We start from the raw sequence: 13,506 nt of genomic DNA, 5'->3' as shown, positions 1-13,506 counted from the left end.
GACAGATTTTATTGAAACATGCACAACAAGTTTCCACCATCATAAATGAGAAATACAACGTAAAAAAAAAAAAAAAAAGGCAGGGAAGAAGTTCTCTAGAAAAATGTCTTCAAAACTGTTTGGGTCAGAACACAAATGACACGAATCTCGAGACGCCAAAATGAGGTTTTTTTTTTTTCTCCTCCCAGTGAATAAAAACTCAACAACATCAAAGAGGCCGACTTTGACATCATTCAGCAACTTTTGATTTGAGTGGACAAAAAAAAAAAAAAATAGACAAAACCTGAACTAAACTTTCAATCTTTCAATCGGAACTATGAAATAATACACACAAAAAAAAAAACAACTTTACAAAGTTGTGAACAATAACGTTCATCTTTTCGATTTGAAACTATTTCACAATTTCGAGAGTCATTTTTCAAATTCAAAGTCACAACGCCAGTTTTGATTTGGCCATTAGTTCTAAAATGACAAAGGAAAAAAAAAAAAGTCACATCATTTCTTGGTACGTAATATCATCGCTATTGTGATTTGAGACAACTAAGAATAATGACAAAATGACAAATTGTGAAAAAGGTTACAAGTCAATCAGCTGTCAGTCACGGTGTTGACGTGTCACGTGACACTTCTCGTGACGAGCATGGTGATGGGAATGCCGCCACCTGCTGGTCGCCATGAGAACTGCGGTGCGGCTCTCACGTGACCCAGAATGCTTCAGCCCACGTCCCGACTGCAACCGCCAGGGGGAGACGTTTCTGCTTCTTGTGTGCGTGTGTGTCGTTTGCGTGTTACATGCATGTGCATAAAAAAACAAATCCAAAATCATGATGTCACGCATCGGTTGATGACATCACCGCTCATGTGGGTCTTTGCTCCGCCTCCTCCTCCTTCTTCTTCTTCTTGCTCCGCCTCTTCAGGCAGCACTTGAGCGCCACTAAGGCGATGAGCATCAGAACCGCCAGCGCCACCGCCGCCCCGATCAGAGCCGGCACCAGCGTCCCCGAGAAGGGCCCGGGGGCGGGGTCGTCGGCGGGCTCGCACGTGGCCCCGTCCTCGGAGCCCGCGGGGTCGACGTCGCACGCGCACGCGAAGGAGCCCGCCGTGTTCACGCACCCGTGGCGGCACCCGTGCGCGCCGGAGCACTCGTCCACGTCCACGCAGTCGCCCGACGCGTCCTTGAGGTACCCGGTCCCGCACGGGGTGCACACGGAGCTCAGGTTGGCGGGGGAACCCCCCGGCAGGCGCCACTCGCCGGCCCGGCAGTGCAATTCCAGGTGCACTTCGGACCAGCACTCTACTCGGATCCTGCTCTTGTTGTCGGAGTCTAGACTGAAGGCACGAGCTCTGGCCACCTCAGGTTGTGAGCACGAGTTAGACGCAGATTCTCGACCGACATCGGGGTCCTGCTCGTCGGGTTTCTTTAGTTCAGGTGCAGCGGATTCAGGCCGATCGGATTCAGGCGTTGGCGGGACTGGTAGTTTGGGTTTTTGCTCGGACACTTGTGGTGCTTCTGGTTCACGTCCGGCAGATTCCGGCTCAGTAGGTCCAGGTCCCGCAGATTCCGGTTCAGTAGGTCCAGGTCCCGCAGGTCCCGCAGGTCCCGGTTCAGCCGGTTCTGGTAATGCAGGTCCCGGTTCAGCAGATCCAGGTCCCGCAGGTCCCGCAGGTCCCGGTTCAGCCGGTTCTGGTAATGCAGGTCCCGGTTCAGCAGGTCCCGCAGGTCCCGGTTCAGCCGGTTCTGGTAATGCAGGTCCCGGTTCAGCAGATCCAGGTCCCGCAGGTCCCGCAGGTCCCGGTTCAGCCGGTTCTGGTAATGCAGGTCCCGGTTCAGCAGGTCCCGCAGGTCCCGCAGGTCCCGGTTCAGCCGGTTCTGGTAATGCAGGTCCCGGTTCAGCAGGTCCCGCAGGTCCCGGTTCAGCCGGTTCTGGTAATGCAGGTCCCGGTTCAGCAGATCCAGGTCCCGCAGGTCCCGCAGGTCCCGGTTCAGCCGGTTCTGGTAATGCAGGTCCCGGTTCAGCAGGTCCCGCAGGTCCCGGTTCAGCCGGTTCTGGTCCTGCAGGTTCCGGTTCAGCAGATCCAGGTCCAACAAAGTTTGGTTCAGCATGTTCAGGTCCTGAAAGTTCAGGTTCTGCTGATTCAGGTCCAGCAGGTCCTCCATCTTCCGAGTTCAGGTTGCAAATGAAGTAGTTGCCGGTCTTGCAACTGAGTGGTACCAGACCCCAGCTTGTGACTGTGGACCCGTTCGACCGGGCCACCAGTCCCGCACAGAGAACTGAGGTACAGGTATGTTCTGGTTCCTGGGCCCAGAGGGCCTCCAAGGCCTCCTCGCCTCCGTGGGTCCACTTGAAGCCTCTGAGAGGTAGCGAGGGCACCACGCACTGGTTCTTGGCCTTCTTCAGCCCCACCCAGAAGGCGGGCGACCCGGCGGAGGAGGACTCGGCGATGACCCCGAGAAGTCGGGTCAGGTCCCGGGGGGCGGCGAAGGTGGCCAGGCCGTAAGGGCGGCACGCCTCCCGCGCTCGCTCGAAGGGGGCCGCGGTGTGATGCGGGACGTAGCGCGGACCCCGAGCGGGGGCGGCGGACGTCAGCGTGAGGACGAAGGCCAGCGCAAGACGGAAACTGCGTTGACGTGGCGGCGAAAACATGTCTGAGTCCTCCCACCGACCTGCGGGGATAAAAACCGCGTCGGGTCACCTCGTAGCGTGCGGGGTCCACGTACGCGCGACACCCGGTCAGTCGGATTCCAATGTATGCGCCGCTCGGACATCGCATCAAATTCTCGCCAGCGTTTCCGGCGCTTTCGAAACCGAGGCTGATTATCGAGCGCTCGGGACATTTCCATATTTGTACTTTGAGCAAATGAACGCTCCCCGTGACCCTGGATTGACCCTGGAACGGATCAACTGTTCAGCGATTAGCTGACGTGCAAGAAAGGGAGAAAATTCTTACCTTGGGCTTTGGTTCCTTTTGGGTCTTGCGTCTCGGTCGCGCTCTCCTCTCACGGCGACTGGCGGGCGCGCCTCCGGACCCCCTGCCCCTGCCCCTGCCCTCTTGCGCGCCCGCTTCCTGCCGAGACAGGAAATGTCTTGATACGGAGAGCCACTTCCCCCAAATCTTTTCTTTTGTCCTTCTTTGCCGGATTTTGCTCTTTTCCTCAATGCCGACGTCAAACCAATCAAAGCGCAAATTGGAAGTCGCACACAGGAAGGATGAAGATGAGCTTGCCCTCCTCTAATCGACCTTAACGACTCCGTGAAAATTGCCGAAACGACGCTCGCCGACATTCCACTCGCACGTCCGACTGTTGCCGTGGCGACGCAGATGCTTCCTGTTTCCTGGAGGAAGAGTCCAAAGAATAGCAGGAAGCCAAAAGTCGCTTTCCAGTGCGCAGATTTTATTTTGGTGGGGTGATGTTTTTCGACACCTCTTTCTGAGTCGTCACAAAATATCGACTTCGACCTGATCTGCGCTTTTGCTTTGTATTTTGCTGGCGCTCTGATCCTTGTGAGGATAAGCGGCTCAGATAATGGATGGTTGGATGTATACTCGTCTATGCCGATACTTTTCTCTACCTTGATGAATTGAGTCTAAAACTTGATCAATAGCCATAAAGATTTTTTTTTTTTTTTGGGGGGGGGCTATTAAGTAAATAAAGAAGGACCTGAAAGGTCCATAAAGCGCAATAAAAAGTCCAGCAAGGTCAATAAAGATTTATAGAGGCCCATAAAGGTTCAGAAAAAAAAAAAAAAAAAAAAAAGCCCCTGAACGCATGTATCAATGATTCACGGATGCCCATAAAGATTTATGATTATTATAAAACCATCATTTCATCCGGGTCTATGAGGTCCACGAAAGTCGCCCAAAAGGTCTAGAGTTGCGAGTTTCACGACGTTTATTACAACAGAGAAAAGGGAAACAAGACGGCGGCGGCAAGATGGCCGACGAGAAGACGCGTCGGTCTCGTCGCCGGCATCAGGCGGCGCTGGACACGGCCAACTTCTTCAGGTGGTCCATGAAGACCTGCAGGCTGACGTCGTCCGTCAGGATGGGGGCGCCCGACTCCTGCCGGCAAAAACGGACCGTCGTCAATTCCAAATCGATCCATCGATCTGAAGAACGTCACGCTGACGCCTCACCTGACCCCAGCCGTACATGTTGTTGTGCGTCTGGGAGGGGTTGACTTTGGAGAGCAGGAAGCGAGCCTACAAAAAAAAAAAAAAAACATCATCATCATCATTTAACCTTCAGATTAAAAAAAAAAAAAAAAAAGGTTAAGAATACTGTTGTACAAGCAAAGTTACGCTCTTGAAAGTACGGCAGAAGGCTTGAGACTACTTGAAGTACTTTCTCAGAGAAATAAAACCCTTGGATGTTTACTCAAAGATCAAAAAGTGGATGAAAAGCAGAAATTATTTTGGACTTCACAAACACAAAGAACAAATCGTGATTTAAAAAGAAAACGAAAATGTGCTTCACGTTCCGGAAATCACATTGTTCAACCTGCTGAAAAATTGTGGCGTGTCATATTTGGAAAAGAAGTCCCGTTTGTGACGGAGCCAATCACGGGTGGCGGCCTTACAAGGAGGAAGTGAACCTTCCCAAATTGGACACGTGGAAGTTGACCTGAATTCAGAAAAGAGCTTCTCTCCCATTTGCGGAATTGAATTCCGTAAGACGGCGACGAGCCGAGCCTCGGCATTCGGCGCCCCCACCTGGCTGCCGCCGTGCTCGGTGTCGATGTATCTGGGCATGGGGAAGCGCGAGTGCAGCAGCTCCTGGGCGTCGTCCACCGGGGCCTGAAGAAGGTGCCGGAAGTTCTCGTACTCGGCCATCTCCTGGTAGCCCGCCTTCCTCCACTGGGCCACCGTCTGGCGGGCGAGCGTCACACCCAAAGTCGCCCTCAGAAACGGAACTGCCGCTGCGTGCGCGCGTGCGTACGTACCTCTCCGTGGTAGATGAGGATCTGGAAGAAAGTGTCCATGAGCAGGATGCGATCCGGGAGAATGCTGCTGCTGTCCAACAACACCGGCTGGCGAACGCAAAAGCACGTCCATAAATCCTCAAACATTTGGCAATTGCTCATGGATGACCAGTCATCAATGACAGCAGAAGAAGAACATTTTGGAAGGAAAGCGGCCGACCATTCCCGAAGGGCCGCCGCTGTCATCGGGAGACCCGTACGACACTGACCTCCGGTGGTCCCTGGAAGGAGTACGCGTAGAGGACGGGCTGGATCATGATGAGCGCCTGCGTCAGATCGTGGCGGTTGAACTGGTGTCGGTAGTACGAGCTCTCGTCCGGGCTGTTGTTGAACACTTGCAGGAAGGGCGAGCGCCTCAGGTGGAACATGAACTGAAACGCAGAGGGGGCGGAGTCAAGACTCCAGCGGTCCCGAACGGGGGCCGGCGCCACGGGCCTCACCTGAGGGTACAGCGAGAACGTCTCCGAGAACCTGAAAGAGTTGGGATCGTCTTTGTGGTAATCGCCGAACTTCTGACACTGAAAGGGGGGAGAAGGGGCCGGGGGGGGGGGGGGGAGGGAGAGAAACACTGGACTGTCACTCGCACGTTCAACCAACTTTTTTTTTTTTTTTTTTTAAACAAGTCATGCAGAGAAAACACACACACACAAAAAAAAAAAAAAAGATTTCCGTTACGTGTGCTGGCGCTGTTTTCGCTACCAGTTGAAGTTTGTACGTAAACAAATCCACAATTGACGCACGTTTGCTAGCTTAATGCTAACAGATCTAGCGGAAGAGCTTACCCTTCCTGCCATGACGATATGAACACAAACAGTGCAGCAGCACACGTAGAAAGGAAAGATAACAACAATGGTCACATTTTTGATCTCTTTGTTGTGAAACTCTTGTACGGGTTTTGCGCAAGATGATGCGCCAACATTCCACTTACTTGTGTTATTTTTCGCTGCATGCTTTGACAAAGAAACCCAAAAAGTTGTCGCCCCGGTCGCGGAGAGCTCACCAGTCTGATGAGCTGCCTGTCCAACCACCTGAGGACGTCGGGCCCCTCCTCCGTCTCGGCGCGGTACACCGCCAGCCTGGCCATCAGGACGGCCGCCGCCTCTTGGTCGAAGGACGCGGCGATGCTCTGAATCTGCGTCTGCGCGTCGGCCCAGCTGCAAGACGAGCGCGGCGCCGGTCGGTCGCGGGAAATGCCATGTCGGCGTGTGCCACACACTTAAGTGTGTGTGTGTGTGTAAAAAGACGTTCATTGATACCAAAACGTGATTTTGCGACACTTTGCGTTTTGTCCTTTTCATGGGAGTTTGCTTGAGTCTCAATTATGTCTGAATGAAAATTACAAAAATGTTGGTTCAGTTTAAATATGAATTGACTGCACGCGCAAAAAATGTGCCGGTGAAATTAGGAGGCTGCAACTTGCTCACATCTGCGTGATTGCAAACTTCCTGTGCCGTGTGTGTGTGTGTGCGTGTCGTATGTGGCATGTGTGTGTGTGTGTGTGTGCCGTGTGCGCATACACCGTGTGTTATGCGTGTGCACGTTGTGTGTGTGTACAGTGTGTGTGTGTGTATATCATGTGAGTATGTGCATCGTGTGTGTGCGTACACACGTGTTACGCGTGTTCTGTGTGTATGTCGTGTGTGCATGTACATCATGTGTGTACGTCGCGTGTGTGTGTGTGTGTGTGTGCGTACACCGTGTGTTATGCGTGTGCACGTTGTGTGTGTACGTTGTGTGTGTGTACATCATGTGAGTACGTGCGTGTGTGCGTGCGTGCGCGTCGTACTTCCTGGCGACGGTGGTGACCCGTACGCGTCTCTGTCCCGATGCGTGCTGGAACTGCGTGACGAACTGCAGAGCTCCGCGGCCGCCTTGAGGGATGGGAGCGTTGTGCTGGCGACACACACACACACACCAATCGATACGAAAAGTCGACACACCGTAGTCCAAATGCAAGATATTCTTTCAAAACCTTTTCCCACCACTTATGGAACCTGTCCACGTCAATTGGGGGAAAAATACAAAAGGAACGAAACCGATAAAGTGCTTGCACAAGTGTGCACACCCTTTTAGAAGCGCAGATGTGACTGCGTTCCGATCAAACTCCTAAAACGTGAGCCGGAGCCCACCCGGCACCATTTCAAGTGACTCCGACTGACCCCTCCACAGTGTTCAGCTGTTCGAGTCGGCTTTTCAAGCCACTGCGCGCATTGCCGGCTGGCACGTACCTGGTTGACCACCTCAAAGTAGAGCGCCAGCGTGGTGTCGGGGTCCAAAGCGCACATCTTCCACTGACACGTTCCCCCGCTGCCGATCTCCTGACAAAAAAAGGAAACAAACGTCGACATCAGGGCAAAAAAAAAAAAAAAAAAAAAACTTCAAAAAATAAATACGACAACATATACACACACATTTTACTCTTAACGATTCCGAAAATGAAATGATATTTTCGCAGTTTCAACTTCTTGGAATGGACATGCAGGTGCACAAAAAGACTTCTTTACAAATAATGCCAAAATGAATCCTGTCACTGGACCTTTTGTTAAACCATCCATGTCAACATGTCCAACAATTTCATATATGATAAAAGCAGGTTATCGCGTCGGCTGGTTCTGCGGAACCTGCTCGGCTCACGGTGAGGATCGGGTCATCGCGACAAATAAGATCGGCGTACATTTTCGGATACGCAAGGTCCTTTGGCGTTGAGGGACACGCAGGGTCCGACGGCGCCGGACACTTTCAGCTCTCTGGACGTCTGAAAGAAAAGAAGACAGGCCGGCCGTCACCGCGACTTGTCGTCTCGCCGCCGTATTGCGTGCGTGTCAAAACTTCGTCTTGTACTGTAAATGCGCATTTCAGCTGATTGTGTTGATTGTAAATCTTTGAAGCATCTTTGAAAAAAAATGAAAAACAACAGAAGCATTTTGCAAACATTGCGTGCGTGTGACATCGCTGCTTTTTCAGGCAGAAGGGACAAAGCTGCAACGAGCCAGCTCGCTGCGTGCTTTCCATTTTTACATTGGGAGGAACTGCCGACGTGTGAAGAGGCCGTTCGCATACTAAACTTTCCGGGAAAACCGCCAGAGCCGCCTGTCGCTCGTCTACCGGCCACTCGGGCAGCGAGCTGCTAACACCGCCAAGCTAGCGCCGTACTCTACCATTTAATCGAGAACAGCATCATAAAGAAGCATTTTTTTTGCTTGTTTTTTGCGTATTAAATCAGTGATTGATCATGATTTGAGGACTTTTTTGACCGGAGTTCTGCCGGTTATCGCGCAATACCAATAGTTTCGTCACGTGACCTTTGCGAGGGAACATGCGATGTTAATTTCAGTCGACAGCAGATGGCGATACTGCCCAACATGGCTGCCCCCTGGAATAGGTGAAAACGCATGAATTTATTTGTGCATGATATTGATCAGAATACCGTAGTCGCACAAGTGGGGGAGGGGGGGGGGTATTTGAGGAAGATATTGTTGCGTTTCGGAGCATCTTGGTGGTCCTAAATACGCGTAACGCCGCGAAGCTCCTACGGAGGAAGCGCCGCCGCTCCTGGACACGGGCGTACCTTGACTTCCAGCGTGGCGGCGAAGGCCATCTTGAAGGAGCCTTGAACGTCTTTGGAGAAAACTCTCTGGAAGGTTTGCTTGAACAATGACGTGTTGAACGAGTCAGCCATCACCATGTAGCCGCTACAGTGACGAATTACAAGATGAACTCTTTTAATGATAAAATATAGATTATTGCAATTATCTTTAGGTTTTTTTTGTTGTTGTTGTTTTTTACCCTGTGTTGTTGGCGCAACACTTCATCTCCAGAAGTCCAGTCTGGTCTAGCGCACAGGCGTAGATGTCCATCACGTGACCGCTAGCGGATGCCCTGCTAGCCAGCGACTCGTAATGCTAATGCGCGGGCGGGCGCGCGCGCGCGCACACACACACACACACCACACACACACACACACGCACGTGAATCATGTTTTGGATGACGCTAAGCTAACTAGCCTGAGGTCTCACCTTGGCGGCCTTCTTCATGAACTTGGCGTTGTCTTTTTCAATGTCGTGCCAAGACCTGATGGGGGTCTTGAGCTCGTCCCCCACCACCATGCCGGGACCCTGCGTGGCCGGCCCCCCGATGAAGGTCATGATGCGTGCGCCCGTGTTGGGGAAGGTGCACTGCCACCAAAAGGGCAAAATAATGCGCGGAGAAAAAGAAGTCCAACGTATGCATCATGTCAACAAGAGTCAACCAAGTACAGTACATCGGAAACAATTGCGTCTGAAGGAAGCTCCTCAAATCACTTCAAAGTTCCACACCACTAGGATGTTCCTCGATTGCGGGAAAGCACTCTACGGTTACATAAAAGAAGTTCATCAACTCGAGATGGAGTCCCTAAACTCACAGCAACATAGTTCCTCGCCGCCAAATGACAGGAAAAGCGTTACATTATTCAAAACGAAGCTCCACATCTCACTAGCATATTTATTTGATAGCGGCAAAACACTACTTTTGTCAAAATCAGATGTCTTTGGCCTCGGAGCCTGGAAGTTTCATACAGGCATTCACGGAACCCTGCATTTGATTCTACATGAAGCTTGAAAATCCGCTTCAATCGTCGGCACCGGATGACGGCAAAGCACGACTCGTAAAGCCCAAAAAGCACGGACCACCCACCCACATTTTGGCAAGTGTGCCGGTCACACACGTGCAGGGAACACAGTGACAACAAAGCTCATCTGCGCAGTCAACAATGTGACGGGAACCGCTTTTGACGCTCACCTCCAGCAGGCCGACAGCGATGGACATGGCCACGCCCAAGGAGCGCAGGGGCCTCTTCCCCTGGACCACAGGCCAGGAGTCTCGCTGGAGCTCCCCCAGCAGGTCAGTCAGGTTCATGTCCACCTTCTGGACGGGCTGCAGGAACCTGCAAGGTCAACAGGGACCGTTCAGGACAAGCGGGACTTTCCCCTTCCCGAGCGGCGCTGGCGTGAAGGAACCTGTTGCACTGCGGCTGTTGGGGGGCTTGCGGTCCTCGCCCCTGGGAGGAGGCCACAGGTTTGGCCAGGCCCAGCATCTCCTGCAAGTCAGCGACACGTTAGCACACCTACGTAGCATTAGCCACGACAGAGGGGAGGGGAGGAACTGGACGCCGCTAGTGGATGAGTGAGACCGTTTAGCTTCCGCTAGTTAGCAACGTTGGATGAGCACTAATGAGCATCTTCTTGATAGTAGTATTGGTTACTAGTTACTAGTATTGCACAGTTAGCAGCCATGGGGAGGATTAATGTTAATAGCATTTGCTTCACATCAATGATTTTGGCTGGCAGCATGTTACGGTCCTCGGTAAAGCATCATGCGGTTAGTAAAGTACGGCCCGCCAAAGACTGACACCGATTTGGCCAAATCATCCCAAAATACGCACCAAAATAACCAGATGCGAATGAATCCAAGCACTTTCCCTTCCTCCATGCCAATCATCGGATGATTCGCATCACCCCCGCTAGCCGTACCTGCAGCTGCTTGGCGCCGAGGTCTTTGGTCCCTTTGAAGACGTAACTCTTGGAGATCCCCTCGCAGCCGAGCTCGTGCACGTGGACGATGCGGCCGAAGGTGATCAGACCCACCAGGGCCGTCGGGGGCAGCAGGGACAAGGACATCTGCAGGGACTCCTTCAGGGCCTGCAGGTCCTCCTCCTCCATGCACGTGTCCACCACGTACAGGAAGACCAGCGGCATCTGGGGGCCTCGCTGGGCCGCCCCCGCGCCGCAACAAAAGACTTTTGTGACTCGGTGGATTCTTTCAAAGCCATCAAAATAAAATGCCACGAGCTTCAAACAGGAAGTCCAGTTAGAACTTGCACACCCGGTTAATGATGCAACACGTCAACACGTTAACTAAAATATTCATCAATAAGTATTGGGTCAGCTGGGATTTTGCACACACGTTGCCCTTCGATTCATATGTCTGACAGCGATATTGTTTCTAAAGAACCCGGAGACAAACGTTCATTTGAGCTGTGATGCAGCGGCCTTGCGAAGAAAATGCTCATAATTAGGAAGTCCACAGAAGAACTTGTCGGACTTGCACTCACGTGACGGCGGTTCTGACGCGGCTCACCTGGACCACGTACTCGATGGTGGAGAACTGAGGCAGCAGCTCGGCCGGCTGGTTGACTTCGGAGATTCCCGAGTAGGAAGGCGGGAACTGCGAGGAGCAGAGAGACGGCGAGGGTGAAGGCCAACGTCGGCGGCGCGCGTTGGAACCCGAGCGGTACCTGATTCCTCTGGTAGCAGAAGTTACACGCCCACAGCTTGGCCCGGTAGTCCACTTGGCTACGAGACAAGAACATCAAGGTGACACGATTTTGCAGGGCTTTTCCTTGAGTGGGAAAATGTCAAGGTGATCGACCGAACGCCTCTGCCTGATTTCAGGTTGTTGCTTAAAAAAAAAAAACAACAACAAAAAAAAAACTCTGACATCATGAAAGGTGTTCATAATTGAAAAGCTGCTGGACCCCCTTGTGAAAACGTCCCTCTGATGTGCTAGTGAGAAAAAAATGGCAGGAAAGCCTACAAAAACAGCTCCAGGTGTTTGCTGACTCAGCATTACTGACTGACGTTATTTCAGTTATTTATTTTTGGGGGCGTCAACTTTTTGTCTACATAAGCAGTACTTTTTTGAGGCAGCGGGGGCGAGTCAACGAAACGGGACGGGGCGCATGCGTGGGTGCGCGTACCAGAGCGGGTTGAGAACGGCGCGGCAGGTGGCCCGGCTGCACAGCACCGGCTCGTACTGGATGGGCGGCAGGTCGAGTCTCTCCTTGAGGGGCGTGAAGAGGGCGGCGACGGGCACCACCATGCGCGTGGCCTCCAGGCGGCTGGACGGCCACACGTTCCAGCTGAAGCGGACGCCGTCGCGCTCCTCGTTCTGGGCGATGTACTCCGGGAAGGTCGCCATGGCAACGCGCCTTGGGCTCGGACTGCGGAGAGGAAACGATCACTTTATTAAGAACACTTTGGGCGTTCACTTCACTGGACATTCATGCTCATCATCTCTGCTGACTTCGGCGAAACTTTTTTTTTTTTTTTTCCCCTCTCCACTGTCCGCTGCCAGGTTGCCACACCAGGGGTCAGGGGTCACGGGTCACGCGTGTCTCCCCGATGGCAGGAGTAATTCCCGTTTTCTTTTTGCTCGTTATTGTCATGTTCGTGCGTGATGGACAATATTAATGAAAAGCAAGACCGAATCATGGCGTCCCGAATTGAACATTAAATGGCCAATTCAAGGACGACGGGACGGGTGGCAACCGTGACGCCAAGACGTGTCATTACTAAATTATTGTCATCGTGGAATCCACCGTGGACGTTCGTGTCGCCGGCTGTCAAATCCCAAAAAGTCTTTTGAGTGAAAACTTTTGAGACGTTCACCGGCTGAGTTAGCCGCCGGCATGCTAGCGGCTAACTCCTTCGCCCTAGCAAAACAAACAAACAAACAAACAAAAAAAAAAGACACATTTGGACAAAATCACGCTCACCACTCACCACTGTATTCAGCCACGGACGCGCTCGCTACGGACGTGTTCGGCCGCTGCGGGCGAGGACAAGTTGGAAGTTGAGGCTGCTCGTATACGGGCGCGCGTGCGCGCTTGACAACGAAGCAAAACAACATGGCGGGCAGCGCCACGTCAAGACACAGATTGCACCGAGGGGACCGGGTAAGACGTCTCACTCTCAGCCCTGTTCGGGACCCCAAATCATAATCCGAATCCTTCGCTTGGTGCCCCCAGAAACGCTTTACCTTCAAGTAAAATGATGCGAGAAGGCGTTTAGACCGGGTAAAGACAGTGGCCGAATCCAGGAATAATCTTCAAAGTGTCAAATTCCTTGTTAGGTTACGTATTTCAACTTCACTGCTTTTCGTTCGGAGGTGAGAGTGAGCAATCTCGTCTGTTTCGTTCAGAGATTTTCACCCAGGTGCGTTTTGGGGAGGTCGTAACGTGACGTCACCAAAACAACAAAATTCCCACCTGTCCCCCCCCCCCCCCCGCATTTTTGTGTCATCAAAGTCGGGAACCGTACCTTATTTGAATATCTAATGTTGGAAACAAAACTTGTGGTCTTTAATCACATTTCATTTTTTACCCCTAACATTATAAAATGTTTCACCTTTGTCGTCTGTTTATGTAACGTTTACCCATTCTGCATTACATATCCTATTCGCCCAAACAAATAAAGACAAGTCTCTGTGACGATTGGTGAGTTATAAACAGTCAAGTTTATTTTTAGTTGATTTATTAAGACAAATTTGTTGCAAGATATTCAAACGTTCGCCTTCAGTGATCGGTCATGTGTCAGTAGAAGATCACTGAGGCGGGTGCGATTTTGTGACGTCATGATACACTACCCCAGCCTGGTTTTCATTGACTGTAAAATCCTTCAAAAATTGGCACATACTTAATGTCCTCCCACGTCCCACTCAGTGACGATGTTTCTGCGTGGCCTGGGAGTGACCGGCGACCAGTTCGG

General features: G+C 52.0%; 2 protein-coding genes across 2 annotated transcripts; both read right to left on the bottom strand.

Annotated features, from left to right (window-relative positions):
• Nucleotides 1–66: 66 nt before the first annotated feature.
• clec14a (C-type lectin domain containing 14A) lies at nt 67–3,094 on the bottom strand. Its single transcript, XM_061843914.1, has 2 exons — nt 2,950–3,094; nt 67–2,665 (listed from the first exon to the last, which is right to left on the bottom strand). The coding sequence occupies exon 2, from the start codon at nt 2,643–2,645 to the stop codon at nt 858–860; it is 1,788 nt and encodes a 595-aa protein (XP_061699898.1). The 5' UTR covers nt 2,646–2,665; nt 2,950–3,094; the 3' UTR covers nt 67–857.
• A 732-nt stretch (nt 3,095–3,826) lies between these two features.
• Nucleotides 3,827–12,927, bottom strand: sec23a (Sec23 homolog A, coat complex II component). The gene is made up of 20 exons (XM_061843912.1): nt 12,516–12,927; nt 11,718–11,960; nt 11,256–11,313; nt 11,099–11,185; nt 10,492–10,728; nt 9,979–10,058; nt 9,761–9,905; nt 8,998–9,156; nt 8,768–8,883; nt 8,550–8,673; nt 7,656–7,736; nt 7,210–7,299; nt 6,768–6,874; nt 5,982–6,135; nt 5,422–5,499; nt 5,191–5,352; nt 4,943–5,029; nt 4,713–4,868; nt 4,137–4,202; nt 3,827–4,062 (listed from the first exon to the last, which is right to left on the bottom strand). Exons 1-20 carry the CDS (start codon nt 12,647–12,649, stop codon nt 3,973–3,975), a joined length of 2,454 nt encoding a protein of 817 aa, XP_061699896.1. The 5' UTR covers nt 12,650–12,927; the 3' UTR covers nt 3,827–3,972.
• Nucleotides 12,928–13,506: the final 579 nt, after the last annotated feature.

This window comes from Syngnathoides biaculeatus, chromosome 15 (genome assembly GCF_019802595.1).
Source record: "Syngnathoides biaculeatus isolate LvHL_M chromosome 15, ASM1980259v1, whole genome shotgun sequence".
NCBI lineage: Eukaryota > Metazoa > Chordata > Actinopteri > Syngnathiformes > Syngnathidae > Syngnathoides > Syngnathoides biaculeatus.
The sequence above is the reverse complement of the archived record's forward strand: the minus strand, read 5'-3'. Positions and strand labels throughout refer to the sequence as shown.

Coding starts and splice junctions, on each gene's coding strand:
- clec14a (XM_061843914.1), bottom strand. CDS start 2,645: ATGTTTTCGCCGCCACGTCAACGCAGTTTCCGTCTTGCGCTGGCCTTC.
- sec23a (XM_061843912.1), bottom strand. CDS start 12,649: ATGTTGTTTTGCTTCGTTGTCAAGCGCGCACGCGCGCCCGTATACGAG. Junction 5,030..5,190: donor CCTTCCAGGGACCACCGGAG/GTCAGTGTCGTA, acceptor TGCGTTCGCCAG/CCGGTGTTGTTGGACAGCAG. Junction 4,203..4,712: donor CCGAGCACGGCGGCAGCCAG/GTGGGGGCGCCG, acceptor TTTTTTTTGTAG/GCTCGCTTCCTGCTCTCCAA.